Source organism: Acomys minous (assembly GCF_964271855.1).
Source record: "Acomys minous genome assembly, chromosome: 12".
NCBI classification, from domain to species: Eukaryota; Metazoa; Chordata; class Mammalia; order Rodentia; family Muridae; genus Acomys; species Acomys minous.
This window is the reverse complement of record NC_140493.1, coordinates 76,121,742-76,138,740: the sequence shown is the minus strand read 5'-3', so window position 1 is coordinate 76,138,740 and position 16,999 is coordinate 76,121,742. Positions and strand designations below refer to the sequence as shown.

General features: G+C 43.0%; 1 protein-coding gene across 5 annotated transcripts in view; it reads right to left on the bottom strand.

Annotated features, from left to right (window-relative positions):
* Positions 1-16,999, bottom strand: part of AP2B1 (adaptor related protein complex 2 subunit beta 1) — a 120,306-nt gene that overhangs the window by 49,035 nt on the left and 54,272 nt on the right. For all 5 annotated transcript variants that reach the window (XM_084748727.1, XM_084748725.1, XM_084748724.1 and 2 more), the window contains exon 14: positions 12,650-12,842. In XM_084748727.1, the coding sequence (XP_084604853.1) occupies positions 12,650-12,842 (193 nt within the window). The remainder of the gene's footprint in view (positions 1-12,649; positions 12,843-16,999) is intronic.

Genomic DNA, 16,999 nt, shown 5'->3' with positions numbered 1-16,999 from the left:
AAGAAGTAATAGTTTTTACCAAATATTCAACAGAAAGCACAGAGAAGGGGTAGCTGTTGGTGATACTTAGGCTAAAGGAACCAAAACCTGCTGTGGTTTGGATCTGAAATGGCCCTTGTGGGCTCGTATGTTTGCACATTTAGACCCTGGCTGGTGGTGCTGTTTGGGAGGGTTGGAAACTGGATCACTGGCTGCAAGAGCAGGCCTTGAGGATTATACCTAGCCATTTCCAGTTCTGCTTTCTGCCTCCTAATCTATCAAGATGTGTGATTCCCTACCACACACCCCAGCTGCCATGAACTCTGTGTTTTCCCTGCCATGATGGACTAAACAGGTATTTGATACATCCGTGGTGACAGAACTAACATGAACCCTATTTGTAGATCTTGTTTGGAGACAGGGTTTCACTATGAGGCCTCTGGCTGGCTTGGATCTCACTCTGTAGACTAGGCTGGCCTGCCTGCCTCTGCCTCCTAAGTGCTGGAAAGGTGTGCACCACCACGCCTCAGCCACTGTAGTTCTTCCCTGCCCCCTTAGATTTTCATTTTCATGAGAATATTAGCTGGAAAAGATCTAAACATAATATTTCCCCATACTACTGACCAGTTTTACTTGAAGCCCCAGAGGAAACAATCTTGGAGATTGCAGAGATGGTTCAGTGGTTAAGAGCACTGAGTGTTCTTCCAGAGAACAAGAGTTCAAGTCCCAGCACCTACATGGTGGCTCACAACTGTCTATAACTCTAGTCCTAGGGGATCTGGCACACTCTTCCAAGCATGCATACGGTGTACAGAAATACATGCAGGCAAAATATCCATGCACATAAAAACAAATACACTTAAAAATGTTAAAGAAAAAGGAAAAACAAGCCTCATGCTCCTGTTTTATATTACTAACAATTCATCTAGAATCAAAAACACATAATTCATCTAGAACCTGACACGCATAAGACCCAAAGGATATGAAACACACAGTCAGAACTACAAAGGTTAACTTAATTGTGCTATGGCCAGCATAAAGGAAAAGAACAAGCCCAATGTTTCCTAGCTAGCAAAACCAGATTGTAGCTTATTCAGACTATTTTGAATCTGTCCTCTTGACTTCAAGATTCCAAGGGAGGTCATACTCTTCTTTGAGAATATGGTAAGGGGGGCTGGAGAGATGGCTCAGATGTTAAGAGCACTGTCTGCTCTTCCACAAGTCCTGAGTTCAATTCCCAGCAACCACATGGTGGCTCACAATCACCAATAATGTGATCTGATGCCCTCTTCTGTCATGCAGGCAGACCACTGTGTAAGTAAGAGAGAGAGAGAGAGAGAGAGAGAGAGAGAGAGAGAGAGAGAGAGAGAGAGAGAGAGAGAGAGAGAGAGAGAGAGATGGCAAGGTGGTAGCAAAATGTTAAGTGAGGGAGTGACTAGCAGAGAGAGATCAGCAAGGATGGAAGCAACCTGATACAAGGTCTTATCTCCACCACACGGACAAGCAAGAAAAATCCTCAAAAAAGTTATTACACATCAGTCCATTACTTATCTCCTGTTCAACGGCTAGAATGAGATTTATCAAGTAGGGAGTATCTGAGAGCTTACACTTACCAAATCAATCACAGTAGGATCTATAAAAGTCAAGCTTCTGTTATCCAGTGACTTTGGAAGCCAAGAGTGAAAAGAACTCGTGTCCCTGCCTGAGGTGTCTAAATGCTTCCAACTGTTCACATCTCACACCCCGTCATTTCTAGGATTGTCTTACTAAGGGTAATTTTTCTCCATGAAGAAAATAATATCAACTACAGGACAAACAAATCAGAATACAAGAGGGAAGGAAGGAGAGGTGTCAACTTCAGAGGAGGAGGGGAATAGTTTTTGTTGTGAGACAGGGCCTTGCTATATATCCTAAGATGGCCTTAGTCTCCTATATCCTGGGACCATAGACATGAGCCATCATGCATGGCTATGGAAAAGAATATTTCAAATGGTGAAAACTGAGGGCTTTTCTAAAGGTGTTTAGCTGGTACTTTCAATGTGCAGTGCAATTCCCCACTCCCCAATCTAAACCACAGGACTTGTTGCCATTAAGTGGCACTACACACAGAACTAACATTTGGCTACTGTCACAGAGCGGTCATTCCAGCACATCTAAAGTAACGCTTAATAAGAGCCCTGGAATTAATGCTGGATTACACAGTAATAGGTCTCTGTGGAACTAATCCAGGAGCTGGACAGAAAGCAAGGATCCCATGATGGCCACTGTAATGTATAAGCTGAGCAGACTTAGGCACATTGCATGAGCTCTGCAGTAGAACCAGGCAAGGCCCGTGCAAGCTCCAGATGCGCTCCACAGAGCACAGAGCAATGTCAGCTCAGCTTGAATGGCCTCAAAGTATAAAAGAGCAACACAGAACTTCAGCAACACTAAAGATGGAAATTCTATTAAGCAAGTCTGCTCAGCTCTAAGGAAAAGAACAGCTTAACAAAGAATATTAACAGAGACGGCCGCTGACTTAAAGTACTAGTGGCTGGCCCAGGCAAGACCTCTGGTGGCCAATGCAGAGTACGTTCACCTGTTTCTAAAACCATACAGCTGGGTAGGTACCCGAAGGTATTTTCTTAGCCACAGGAGCAGACCTTAAGCTCAGCATTTCTACATGTCTGTCTAGACACGGCTCTTTGATGCAATACTTTCTAGAAATCATCGAAGGGGAGTGACTCCAAGGAATGCTCCAACCCATACAGTTTGCCAATAGCTCTGTTCCCCAGGAGTCTAGAACGATGTAGAACAAGACAGTGATTCCATCACAAAGAAACCTGTGAGGGGAACAGATGGGTTTCAGCTGCTGGGTGGAAAACAGCTTTCAAAGCTATGCAGAGAAGCATCGTTAGCCATAACCAGTAAAACACACAAGATTTCTGTGAGCACGTCATCAGTCAAGAAACAAACGGATAGCCGAGAACACATCGACTCATCTCAGCTTCCTCAAAGGGGAAAGCTGGGAGCTCCCTGGTAAGGAATTTAAAACTCCCCCTCAAAGCCCACTATAGGACTCACAAGCCAGACAGAAGCTGTGTGTTGAACAGAGCAAGTTCACACGAGAAGCTGCATGCTGCCCCATTGTTCTCAGCATTGCTGCCCCTACATAGGAGCTCGCCTCTTTCCCCTCCACTGGAGGAGAAGCTTGTAAGAACTGGCTTGCTTACAACTTTACTCTTCGTACCTGGAGTAAAGCCTGCAGCATCGTAAGCATTCATATGCATTTATTAAGTGAATCAGTGCTCTAGTGACCATGCAAGCATAGCTACTGGCAATATTTCTTAGGAGTAAATTTTGAAATGAATCATTTTATTGGAGAAAATAATCACCAAGAGGACAGAAGCCAACGAACTGTCTACTAACTGGTCCAGAGCACACGGCCGACATCAACAGAGTCAGCCGTGGAAAGAACCAACCCAGGGGAAATGAGCTCTCCAGGCTGAATGCCTTGTTTTGTTTGTGTTTGTTTTTGAGACAGTGTGGATATGTAGATGAGGATGGCCAGTTACTTGCTATTATAGCCCAGGCTACCTCAAACCAGTGACGGCCCCCCACCTCAGCCTCGCCTAGCTTACACACCCAGCATCTGTGTGATTTAGAGAGTAGAAGAGTGCCCGTGTGTCACGTAGCTGCTCTACTTTACCCTGAGTCACAGGAAGTAGACAGAAGGTGGGATTTTGCTGAAATGCCTGAAGGAGAGTAAGAGGAGCAGTCTGACAGAAGGGCCAGTAGCTTAGCCATCTTTTCTCTTCACAGATGAATATAGTTCTCCAATTCTCCAATGCTCGTGCACTTCCTAACAACACGTTAGCCCGCACACACATGCCCACGGCATAAGAGGTACATCGCAGAGACATCCAGGAGAAGTCAACCTATGTTTGTCTTAAAACAGTCAAGTAATTTCTATTTTGTATTCCAACATGTCAGTCTGCTCTGCGCTTTCATTAATCACCATTAAGCAAGACTAACATTGAAAGTAGTAAGTCCGCCATGTTTATCTTGTCTTATGTACTGCACAGGACATTAATCTAAGTGAGGTGAAACTGACTCTAGAACACATATTTTGAACTATGTAGCTGAATACAGGATCATGAAAAATTAGGAAACAGTAAAAGGGTTTCTGGACACACCATGACCAGAAATGAAATCAAAATCAAGTGTGTAATGAATCACTGCTCACCATGTTGTATCGTGTGACCTCACTGCACTTTTGGTTCTGAAAACAATACCTGAACTTTGCACTGCCACAGGGTCAAGCCCTTCACAGCCAACAATACTGCTCAAAGCACTTGGCTGAGATAAATATTACTGTTTCATATGAACTGAACAAAGTTTCCTGTTCTTATTGAAACACCAGAGCCTAACTATGGAAAACAAAAACTTTTAATAGTTTCCCACATGGTTCTTTACCACAAAAGTATCAAATTAGTGTGTCTCTGTACTGTGTTTGAATGTCTGATTTTTAGAATTGCTGCTCTGAGTTGTGGCACTGAGTTGTATTTTTTTTAAAAAAATCATTCAAGTGGGGCATCTGTAATCCTAGCACTAAGGGAGGCAGAGGCAGAGGTAGGCGGATCTCTGTGAGTTCGAGGCCAGCCTGGTCTACAAAGCGAGCCCAGGACATCCAAGCTACACAGAGAAACCCTGTCTTGAAAACGAACAAACAAAATCATCCGCTGAATTTTAGTTGGAATTAGGACAGAATTCCCAACAATGGTGTGGTCCTAATTACACTTCTGCCATTTTTGTACTACGTACTTATGAGAAAACAGCATTATGAGCATTGAAAACTATAAAGTATAATCATTAATTCTGAAAAGTGTTAACTAAAGTATCAAATATTCAACTAAGTAAATTTTATGTAAAAATAAACTATTCATTTCATTAGCATGCAAGTTTACTTTGATCATTAAGGAACAACGTATTTGGAGCTGGAGAGGTGTCAGCAGTGAAGAACACATGTTGCTCTTCCAGAGGCTGCAGGTTTGGATTCCAGCACCTGTTTGTCTGTTTACAACCATCTCTAGCTCCAGTTCCAGGGGGTCCTTCTGGCCTCTGTAGGTACCATGTGCATACAACAGTACACTTACATGCACACACGAAAATCATACATATAAAACATAAAATAAATATTTTTTAAATGCTGAAATTATATGTATATCAAGTAATTATTTTAAAATAAATTTATGGATGAGTGTGGTGGTGCACTCCTTTAATCCCAGCACTCGGGAGGCAAAAGCAAGTGGATCTTTGTGAGTTCAAGGCCAGCCAGCATACAAAATGAGTCCAGGATTGCCAAGGCTACACAGAGAAGCCCCTGTGTCCAAAAACCAAAAGTTAATTGTTTATTGTCAGAAAATGTTTGAATTGTACATTTATTTTATGTGGGTATATACTGAGAGTTGCATAAAATTTCTTGGGTGAAAGGGGATCTTGAGTGGAAACTGTTTAAGCTCTGTTCTAGGAAATGGTCATTACGAACAAACCTGAGCAATCACAGGATGGTGATAAATATTGAGGATTAGAAATTCTACAAGGCCTAGCACAGGATTAACAGTAAACAACTGGAAAATGTCTTCTAAATTGCCTGCTATAGTTTGGGTAAGTATCACCACTGTTAAAGGTCTGTTAAAGGCTGTGGTGGAAGGAGAAGCAATAGAAGCACAAAGGGTGACCTTTGAGAAGTATTTCGGACACTGAGAGGGTCTTTTGTTTTGTTTTGTGTTTTTTGTTTGTTTGTTTGTTTGTTTTGAGACAAGGTTTCTCTGTGTAACAGCTCTGGCTGTCCTGGATCCACACTCTGTAGACCAGGCTGGCCTCGAACTCACAGCGGTCCGCCTGCCTCTGCCTCCCAAATGCTGGGATTAAAGGCGTGTGCCACCACGCCCAGCTGAGAAGGTCTTTAATAGCCCAGGCCCTGTAGCCCTCCTCATGCTTCACTTCCCAGCCACAAAGTGAGTGGGTTTGGTCCACCATGCACCACGCAGTCCTGTGCCACCTCACTACAGGCCCTGTTGAGTGGTCCCGATCTGGCGCTGCAGTCCTGGGAGATTCCTACAGAAGGGCTGGTTCTCAGTCTACACTGGAATCTTGAGGAAGGAGGATTTAATACCAACAGGATGGATGACCTTGCCAGCAAGTGTGAGGGTGAGCAGACAAAGAACACTTTCCTTCTTCCATTTCCCCTGTTTTACCTGGGCTACCACCAGGTGATGTGGCAGGCTTAGGGTGAGTCTTCCGGCCTTAAATAATCAGATTAAGAACGCCTTCACTGGCCCGCCCAGCAGATTGGATTTTTTAGTTAATTCCAGATTAGTCAAATTGACAATCAAGATTAGCTACTGCAGGCCCAAAAGCAACAGGACTAAGTATTTATGATCTAAAGCCACCAAAACTGTGAGCCAAAATAAACCCTTTCTCTTCATAGGTTGATTATCTGGGGTTTTGCTTACAGTGACAAAGGTCACTAGCAAAGTGAGGCCAGCCTTAATTAAATCTCTGCATTGACAAAAAGGACTTTCAGAAGCCATCCTGAAAAACATTAATGGGCACAATAGAGTAAGAACTTACAAAGACCTCTCCACACAATAAACTTAAAACCCAGCTTTTAAGTCGCGGCAAAGGAGAAATGACAGTGCAAAACTAGAATTAATGCAGAATTTCCTGTGGGCTCAGCACTCAAAATGTTAATAAAATAGCACATGATGAACAAACACGGGGTAAGAGAAACTGCAGGGGACAGCGTGGGAGGCTTCCACAGCACACCCGAGGACTCGGGAAAACACAGCTTCTCCTAGCTGCTACTCTGGCTCCAGCAGGGCTGAATAATCTTCTGGTCTGAAGTCCTTCCTCAGCATAAAGGGCACTTGGAATAATGTCTTTATAATTTTTGGTACCTAAAAGCACCATTTGAACAGAATAACACAGTATCTTGGGTGCACAAAAGACCAATTTAGCTATGGCTTCTGTTGACAGATTTAAAGTAAAGGCAACAAATAATTGCGACTTGGGAGCTGCTTCCACAATCTTCTGGGTACCAGACTCTTGCATATACTGTAACACACAGGCAAGAGTTACACACGTGACCCTCAGGTCATCTCATACACTACATCAAACAGAGGCAGTTTTATAGACCGATTATGAATGCCAATAACACATGCCCAGGTAACTGCCGTGTAAGCCTACCACTGGACTGAATGCCATCGGCTTCATATGTCCAGCCGATGGAGCATTTAGTTACATTTTACTCAAGTCTCCACATCAAGCTGACAGCTGAGTTTACAGTAACAGAAACAAGAAATTATCTGTAGAGCGCAAGCAAAGGGGGGAGAATGCTGAAGGGCAACAGAAGCGGAACGGGCGACGAGACTGCGAGAGTAGCTGGGGGTTCCTTGTGGTGCAAGTTTTGAGATAATAAAGCATGGTGCATGCACATCGGCACCCCAGCGCCATCCCAGCCTACTCCACCCCAAGGATCTCAGACTCGAGTCACCATCGCTAATAGAAGAAAGCTGTTCTCAGGCATGATTAGTATTTCCTAACATGACAGTGCGGAGAAGAGGTCACTGAATTGCAAAATTTCTCAAGTATGCAATGAAAGAAGGTAAAAAAGGCCAACTGGAGCACAAGGAGAACCGATAAAAGACGACTGATAATAACTGCTACTGAGTGTCTACGTCTACAGAAGCGAGCCGTGAAGCTGGGCACACTGCTGCACGCCTGTGGTCCCAGCACGTTGGAGGCTGAGGACAAAAGGGATAAAGTGAGATCTTGACCAAAAAAAGTACACATATATATAAAATGACCTCAATTTTTTTCAGTCTCCAACATATGTATATCTGGTCAAATTTAACTTCTAGCCAAGAGAGACTGAATTGCCTAAAATCAGGATAAAAGCCAGGTGGTAGTGGCATTACTTTTGATCTCAGAGCTTGGGAGGCTGAGGCAGGAGGATAGCCTGGTCTACAGAGCAAGTTCCAGGATAGAGAAACCCTGTTTCCCCCTCTGCCCCCTGCCCCCAGGGGGGAAAAAAAACTAAAGGTAAACTCAGAAATGTCTAGGTTTGGGCTTTTTGTTTGTTTGGCTTTTTTGTTTTTGTTTGGTTTTTCAAGACAGGGTTTCTTTGAGTAGCCTTGGCTGTCCTGGAACTCACTCGGTAGACCAGACTGGCCTCAAATTCTCAAAGATCTGACTGCCTCTATCTCCTGAGAACAAGGATTAAAGGAGTGCACCACCACTGCCCAGCTGAGATGTCTAGTTTTTAAAACTTTTATTTAAAATGTACTAGTGTGCATTAGTGTGCATAGCTCAAAAGACAACCTTCAGCAGTCATTCTCTCCTTCCACTGTAGTGGAAGTTTTGGTTTCCTTAAAACTCAGTTATATTATATAAATATGTTTTTGTTTTAATCCCAAGTGTGGGATATGGGGCTGCCTTTCATTTATCACAGCTGATAACAGCCTCATGTGGCTCAGAGAGGGGTATAGTCTTTGCCAGCTACAGTTAATTTAATTCTGAGGACTCTGAGATGGTCCAGAGCTAAGAGAGAGGAAGAGGATGATCCAGGAAGAGAAAAGTGGCCTTCGAGGTGATGGTCAAGGAAAGAAGCACTGTGAGGGACACTCTGAGGAGGCGTCAGGTGGTAGGAGGAGGAGGCTGTTGGTTCACTGGACCACTGGATATACTGAAAGCTGAAAGTGGTATTGCCCCAAAGAACCATTCAGCCTTAATCAGCTGGGTGTAGCTAAGGAGAACTCTGCCCCCTCTCCCTTCTAACCTTCCTTCTCTCCTACCTACTGTTGGGAGATTGGTGGCAGGGAGGTAGAGGTGTAAGAGACCAATATACAACAGAGTTTAAAAGTAGCACTGCGTTCCACCCTGGATTCTAGGGACTGCACTCAGATCACCACTGGCCCAAGATGTCTGTTTTTGTAAGCTATGTCAAAGACACCTGTCAGAAAACCATTTTTTTTTTTTCTTTAAAGAAGTCACTGCTTGGCATAAGAGATCAGCTACCTAATTCCATTTGGAATTTTATTTGGCTCAATGTTCTCAAACCTGGCTGTAAAATTAAAATAACTTGGGCAACCTTAAAAAAATAAAATAAAATGAGTATTTGGGGCCAGGCTTGGTGGTGCACGCCTTTAAAACCATCACTTGGGAAGCAGAGGCAGGCAGATCTCTTGAGTTCATGGCCAGCCCGTTATATACAGTGAATTCCTAGCCAGTCAGGGCTACATAGTAAGATCCTGTCTCAAAAAAGATCCCAACTTTGCAAATACTTTGTTTAATTGCTCTTGTTACTATATATAAATAGTACTGCTAGTATTTTTAGATAAAACTAAGGTGGGGTTTAATTATGCAGCTAGAATGAAACTATAAAAAGGGAAGGAGGGGGCTGGAGAGATGGCTTAGAGGTTAAGAGCACTGACTGTTCTTCCAAAGGTCCTGAGTTCAATTCCCAGCAACCACATGGTGGCTCACAGCCATCGATAATGAGATCTGGTGCCCTCTTCTAGTGTATAGGTGTACATGCAGGCAGAACATTGTATACATAATAAATAAATAAATAAATAAATAAATAAATAAATCTTTTTTAAAAGGGGGGGCAAGGAGGAGCTGGCAAGCAAAAGCTCACTAGCAGCATACCACTGACATCGATGGGGTGAGGGTTAGTTAAAACCCAATACTAATGCTGGGCCTGCAATTCCAGCAGTAGGGAGGCTGAGGCAGCAGGATCATCAATTTGAGGCTAGCTTAGGGTACATATGAAGAGCCTTCCAAAACAAAAACAAAGAAACTGCCTCAAAAACAAGCTGGAAGGCAAGGACTAACACCCAGGGTTGTCCTCTAACATCCACACACATGCAAACACATACACATGTGTGCATGCACACAAACACTAAGAAACAAACACAACCAAACTAAAACAAACACAAAACCCTAAATGCTACCTACTAGGTTTACCGGCGCCCGAGCATCAGGACCTCTCTTGTACAGATCTTTGTACACCTTACGATATAGTTGTGTGAAAAGCAAGGGGGATTTAGGAGATGGACTACTATACAGATTATGAGACAAACTGAAATGATTTTCCTCTTTAGATGACCTGAAAAGTAATTTTAAAAGTAGTACCATCCACTGATGCTTTGGAAACTCATTTTCCACATAGCCAGATTTGGGCTTCTCTTGTAATGTTCTTGTAAAAAAGATTTCAGTTCTCTGAGTGAATATTTTAAGGCAGACAGAGCCAAAGTAAAAGTAAGAGCTGTTAGCACTCACATGGTGCTCACAACCATCTGTAACTCCAGGCCCAGAAGATAATGATGCCCTCTTTTGGTCTCCAAGCATGGATGTGGTACACAGACAAAGACATAAAATGAAGACAAAGTACCCATATACATTTAATTAATTGAAAAAAGAAAGAATACCATGTACTTTTTTTTTTTTGAGATGAGGGTCTTACGATGCACCTCTAGGTAACCTGGAATTTCCTATGAAGACCACCCTGGCCTCAACCTCACAGAGACCCACCTGCTTTCTGCCTCCCCAGTGCTAGGATTAAAGGCCTCTATCTATGCCTAACCTCGAGCAAGTTCTTAGAGCCCTTACATTTAATAATTAAGCTATGCTGGCTGGTCAGCAAGCTCCAGATCCTGTGCCTCTGAGCACTGAGTTTACAAACTGTGCCACCATTTCCTGTGGTTTGTTTGTTTGGTTTTTTGTTTTTGTTTTGTTTTTGTTCTGTTTTGTTTTCTTCTGAGACAGGGCTCTGTATAGCCCTGGCTTTCCAGGAACTCACTCTGTAGACCAGGCTGGCCTGGAACTCAGATCTGCCTGCCTCTGCCTCCCAAGTGCTGGGATTAAAGGCATCACCACCACCACCCAGCCATTACCCCATTTTTTATGTAGGTATTAGGAACCAAACTCAGGATCTCACACTTCAAGACTTAGCCATTCCCAGGCTCCTCCTGCAGTCTTTTTATTGTATGTGTTTACTTATTTACAATAAGTTTCATCTTTATGTATTACATATCTATCCACCTGTTATAATGTGGGCCTGGAAACAGCAAAATCAGGGCCTCTTTTCCACCTCCACTTCTAACCCTGCCATTTGCCCTCATAGGTTCAAATGAGTCCCTCATGCAGTAAGCCTCCAGGGAAAGCAGTAGGAGGTTAAACAAACCTGGACACAGTATTCAGCCTGTGGTCTATACATCGACACAAGAGCTATTTCCATTTCTTGGGCAGCTAAATGATACATACTTGTCTACCTTGAGTCTAAAGAGGCTATATATATATATATATATATATATATATATACAGCAATGTGGAAGGATGACAAAAGATACTATTCTCCTTCTACAATAAGTCTAGCCCAAATGCTATATTTAAAAAAATAAAAAAAGACAATAAGAGAGTTCACTTGTGCCAGCAAGCCAAGTCCACTGCGTGGTCTGTGACTAGACTCTGGATGCAGTGCAACTCAGAGTTCTGACTGTACCTTCGTGGACTGTCTGCCAAAACTTAAATGCACCTGTACTGACAGGCGTAAGCCACAGATACCACAATCCTCACACAGCTTAAGAGACAACGCTATTATATACAGAGAAGAACCAAGTGCTTTGTTTCCATCCTCTCTGAAAGCACACTTCCTACTTAAGGTGTGTGCCTTCTCATGCTGCTGGGAAATACTCCAGCTTGTCAGGCATCTTGATAGTCATCAGAGTATCGGACACCAGTCTGTAATTCCAAGGTTAGGACCTAATCCGTAGGGAGCCTCGTGGCCTATCCTTTTCCTAGCTTTTTTCCCCAGACGTTGAAGGTTGCATTTGATATTTCTCCATCTTGTGCAACAGACTGGTGGCACATGTCCACTGACATTCTGGACTTTGGAGCCTTTTATTGTTAGAATCCTGGAAGCTAATTAATTGGAAGTGTGACAAAGGTGGAGGAAGTGAGGAGGAAGGAAAAAGCCAAGCAGTTTTTTCCAATTGTGATAACGGTACATTTTAGGCAAAATTGCTCAAATAACTGCCTCAAAACCCTTTAGAGTTGGAAAAAACACAAACCAATAAATATTTTTAAAAATAGAGGGTATTTTTTGGGATGTGTGTGTGCTAAAGCAGGGTCTCATGTAGCTCAGGGTTGCCTCGAACTCACTTTGTAGCTGAGGTTGACCTTGAACTCCTGAACCTCCTGCCTGTCCTCCCAAGTAATGGGATTACAGGAATGTACCACCACACCCAACAAGGCAGAGGTTTAAAAGCCTGAAGGAGGGTGACCATTATAAAGCCACTTTAACGATATTCAGGACCAAATGAAAACTTGTAAGAAAATTAGAAGCAGGAAAAATAATGAACTCTGGTAAGGACATTAATAATTAAGATTGCCAAATAACATGCTGGCTAACACCAGAAGTTCTATTTATAAGCAGATCAACGTGATAAACCTAGACACGTGCAGATATACGGCATCCCAATGATGAACAGAATGGTAATGAACTCTCTAAAGATGGATAGTTCTGTCCTTTAAAAAGGACATTTCTGCTCATCAAGAAAAGCCAAATCAAGTTCTCTAGTCCACCAAGAACTAAAAATAACCAAAGAGAAGCAAAGATGCTTACCAAGCTGTCCAGTCCTCCTCCTAAAAGGTCCACTGCTCCCATCTGCATGGAGGACACTTGTGGCACATTCACTGGGGGACCCAGGTCAAGATTTAAAAGATCCCCCAGAAGGTCACCTTGAGAGGGGATGACCTGAGGCTGTTCCAGGTTGGTTGCAGTGGTAGTGCCAACAGGGCTATCACCTGCATCAGTGCTGCAATCAAACACACAGAGGAGAAATGAGAAAAACCGTCTTCATCCATAAGACAACAAAAGCAGCAGGTGACTGTCACAGGTAGACTCACAAAACACTAAAAATGTAATCAGACTAAACAGGGCTGACACGGCTCTGTAGGGAAAAGTCCTTGCGATCAAGTTTAATCCCCGGAATCCACACATGGAAGGAGAGAACTGCTCCCACAGATTGTCCTCCATGAGACATGTGCACACACACACACAGTAGTAAATAAGTACATGTTAAAACAACAATCCAAAAAAACCTAAGGAGCTTTTGACAAGATCTGAACATGGAGGAGTAAAGAGGACAGTTAACAAACATCAAGAAAAAGACACGTGATGCTGCTAACAGGGGAGTCTGGAGGGGTGATAAAAATGTGAGACACAACTGGGGGGTGGCGGCTCACGCCTTTAATTCTAGCCCTGGGCAGGCAGAGGCAGGTGGATCTCTGAGAAATAGAAGATGCTCAGGTTTTTGTCTGTTTCTGTTCTGGTGTAGGGGGATCACACATGCTAGAAACACATCCTACAACCATAGCCTCAAAATGCTCACTTCTGTTATGTGTTGAGAAAAATAACCACAGATGTCCAGCAGGCAACTAAAGACAAGTGACTGACAGTCAGAGCTAGACAAAAAACTTGGAAAGAAATTTATACACACACTTCAGGTAAATTCCCAGCAGAAGTTGTGTTGGTAAGAGCAAGGGATCTAGAATCAAACATCAGAGCCCAAGTGTAGGCTTTACATAGTGCTAACCGTAGGTGACAACTCTATGATGAGGTTTCTTTGTTGTCATGACGTTCTTGTGGACTGTGTACAGTTTACCCTTGTTCATTCACATGCTGATTTCTCTACCCCACTATCTGGTTTCAATCCAGACACTGCATTGTGATGTTTATTCTAAGTATCTCCTCTCTCAAGTTTGTGTAAACATGTCACAATTTGTTCTCTGTACTGCCAATAAAAGCCAACTAGCCAATGCCGAGCAAGACAGAGAATAGGGTGGGACATCCTGGTCCAGTGAGGGGAGGAAAAAGAGTAGGAGGAAAGGAGGGATGCACATGGAGAGGACTGGGGAGCACCAGGAGAAATGAACCAAACCTGGAAGATGAATAAAAATCTAGTATAATGTGGGAAATCTGAATGGGAGGAAGCTATACTAGCTTGGAGATTTAAGATTCAATAATTATTGTTCAGTATTGTGCACGAGGTTAATGAAATATATCCTAGTCTCTTTGGCTATTTGGCTATATACCTGGTTAAGGAGTAACTGCTAATTATACTAAAATTATAAATCGATATTAAATATTAATAATCACTCGACATTTCATCATCAAGAGAATGGACCCAAGCCAGGCTATCAAAGTAAGGATTCAACAAAGCATGATGTTATGTGGTAGAATCTTGTGCTGTATCAGCAGGGACTTGTGGCTGGCCTGAAAGTTCCCTAAAAGAATATGAAGGGAAACACAGGAAGAGGGGTTCAGACAGACCTTTAGAATTCACCAAGACCAGTAATTGGAGAAGAGAAGGAGCAGGTGTTGTGGCTTGAATCTGGAATGTCCTCCACAGGCCTGCAGTTTGAATATGCACTCCCCTCACTGTCACGCTATTCTGAAGGCTATAGAGCATTTAGGGGATAGAGCCTGGCAGGCAGAAGTACTTCACTAGAGGCAGACTTTTGAAAGTTATATCAGCTTCCTGTTTGCTTCTTTGAGAGCAAGCTGCTGTCTCACACTTCTACTGGCATGAATAGGGTTTTCCTGTCCTCCACGCCTTCTCTGCTATGACAGAAAAACCCCCTTTGAGACTTTGGGCCAAAGTAAACCCCACTCTCTCGTTTCTGTCATGTATTTTGACACAGTAATAAGATAAATGTGCTAGCTACTTGTCTTAGGTGTAACAAAAGCCGTGAAGAAAGTTCATTTGGCTCACAGCTAGAAGACTGGTTCATCATGGCAGGGAAGGTATGGTGGCAAGGGCAGAAAACAGCTGCTCACACTCTGCCCAATCAGGACGCACAGAGCAATGAACACTTGTGCTCAACTATTCAGTCTGGGCCCCCAGCCCATGTCACAGCTCGGCCCACATTTAGGGTGAGCCTTTCCAACTAATTTACCCCAATCTACATAATCCCCACCTACAGCCCCTGAGACTGGCTTCCATAGCTGTTGGAAGTAGACCATTAGGAGAGGGCTAAGAAGCATTCCATCTGTCTCTGGTACTAGCCTGCTCTCCATGTGAAGAAGCAGCTGCCCCACACTCCTACTGCCATGACTGGAGAGCTACCAGATCCATGTCTTCCTCATTAAAAGGGACTGAAATCTCTCTGAAACTCAAAGCTCAAATAGCACACTGCACAGGGATAAAAGGACAGTCCCTTAAGGAGGAGATCCCTGCTACCCTCTTCCTCCTTTAAGGTGTTCCTGTCAGAAGTTATCATTAACCAAACACCATGGAACTGCAGAGATTCAAGAGAAAGCCCATCTCTGAAAGACGACTTAGGAGAAGTATCACAATAAAGCCATCTCTAAAAGGGACAAATAAGAGCAGAAGTCACAGATGATCTCACAACTAGTAAGAAACACATGAACACATAAGCTAAGAAATTCTACCAACTTACAACATGAGCCATCTAAGAAGCATGCCAGAATATGTGCATTTATTAATACCTTATAACAGAAAGTAAGGGCAGGGCGCGGGAGGCAGAGGCAGATGGATCTCTGTGAGTTCAAGGACAGCCTGGTCTACAAAGTGAGTCCAGGACAGCCAAGGTGACACAGAGAAACCATGTCTCGAAAAACCAAAGCAAAACAAAACAACAACCAACCAAACAAAAAACCCAGAAAGTAAAAATGCATAGTTTTCCTCACTACGATGAAAGAATATTCTAAGAAGGCAAAGCCAGTCAGAAGACAAGATATAGTCCTGTAGATCCAAGAGAAGCCTGGAAGAACAAGATCAATCCCGAGTATACATCCAAGAAGGCCATTATGAAGTCTGTAAAGAAACTGCACAAATACAATCAAAGAAATACTCTGAAAAGGTTAACTGTCCCAATTCAGACAACTATTTACCATGTCACCTTCCTAGAGCATCTGGCAGACAGTAAGTACAGGCAGCACTTGGGTAGATGGCACTTTACTCTTGTGAGTGATTCTGAAAGACCTAGTGACATCACCTTTTGAACCTCTCCAGGAGGCAGCCCAAAGCCTTCAAGTGCTGCTTTACTCCATGTCTTAAGTGTATCACTTACTAATTTGTGTTACAGAAGTGTTAGGGAAGGACCTTATAGACATGCCATTTACAGCAATTCATCACGCACACATGCCCTTTCTGGTTTTTGGATGGGATAGGGTGCTGGAGTTGAACTTAGGGGCCTTACAGGTGCTAGGCAAGCACTCTCCTACCCAGGTATATTCCTAAGCTGTGATCCCCACTTATACCAAAAGGTATTTTTTTGGTATCAGTCTTTAAAGACAAAAGTAAGTACAAATAGATAAGGGGGCTTTGAAAAGGGCCTATGTATAAAGCCAGACCCAGTTGCCCAGGCCTGCTTCTAGCTTCCTAGCTTCATGGGATACTGAGGCAGAAAAAATCGAAGCTTCTAGGCTGTTCAATGAGTTGTGGGCCAGCCTCGGGCATATAAGACCACGTCTTAAAAACAGAAAAACAAAGAAGGGCTGGAGAGATAGCTCAGTGGTTAAGAGTGCTGCCTGCTCTTTCAAAGGTCCTGAGTTCAATTCCCAGGAACCACATGGTGGCTCACAACCATCTATGATGTAATCTGATGCCCTCTTCTGGCATGCAGATGTACATGCAGGCAGAACACTGTATACATAATAATAAATCTTTAAAAAAAAAAAAAAAAGCAAAAAGAGCTTATTAATGTTCCTCTTCTCTGATTATAGAATGAAGGAGTTGGAAAGCAACAGTTGCATGTTACCTGTGGTCTGCTCAAAGCACACTTTCCTTACTGATCTCCTTAACCTTATTTGGGGAAAACAAAATAAATTAGGCATCTATAACGGAAAGCTGTATCTATATAGAGAATCTAAGCTGTTTATACATCTCGATTCTGCAAAAGTATTTGGTTAATAGTTTTGCCATAAGTCATTTATACTAGAGAAATA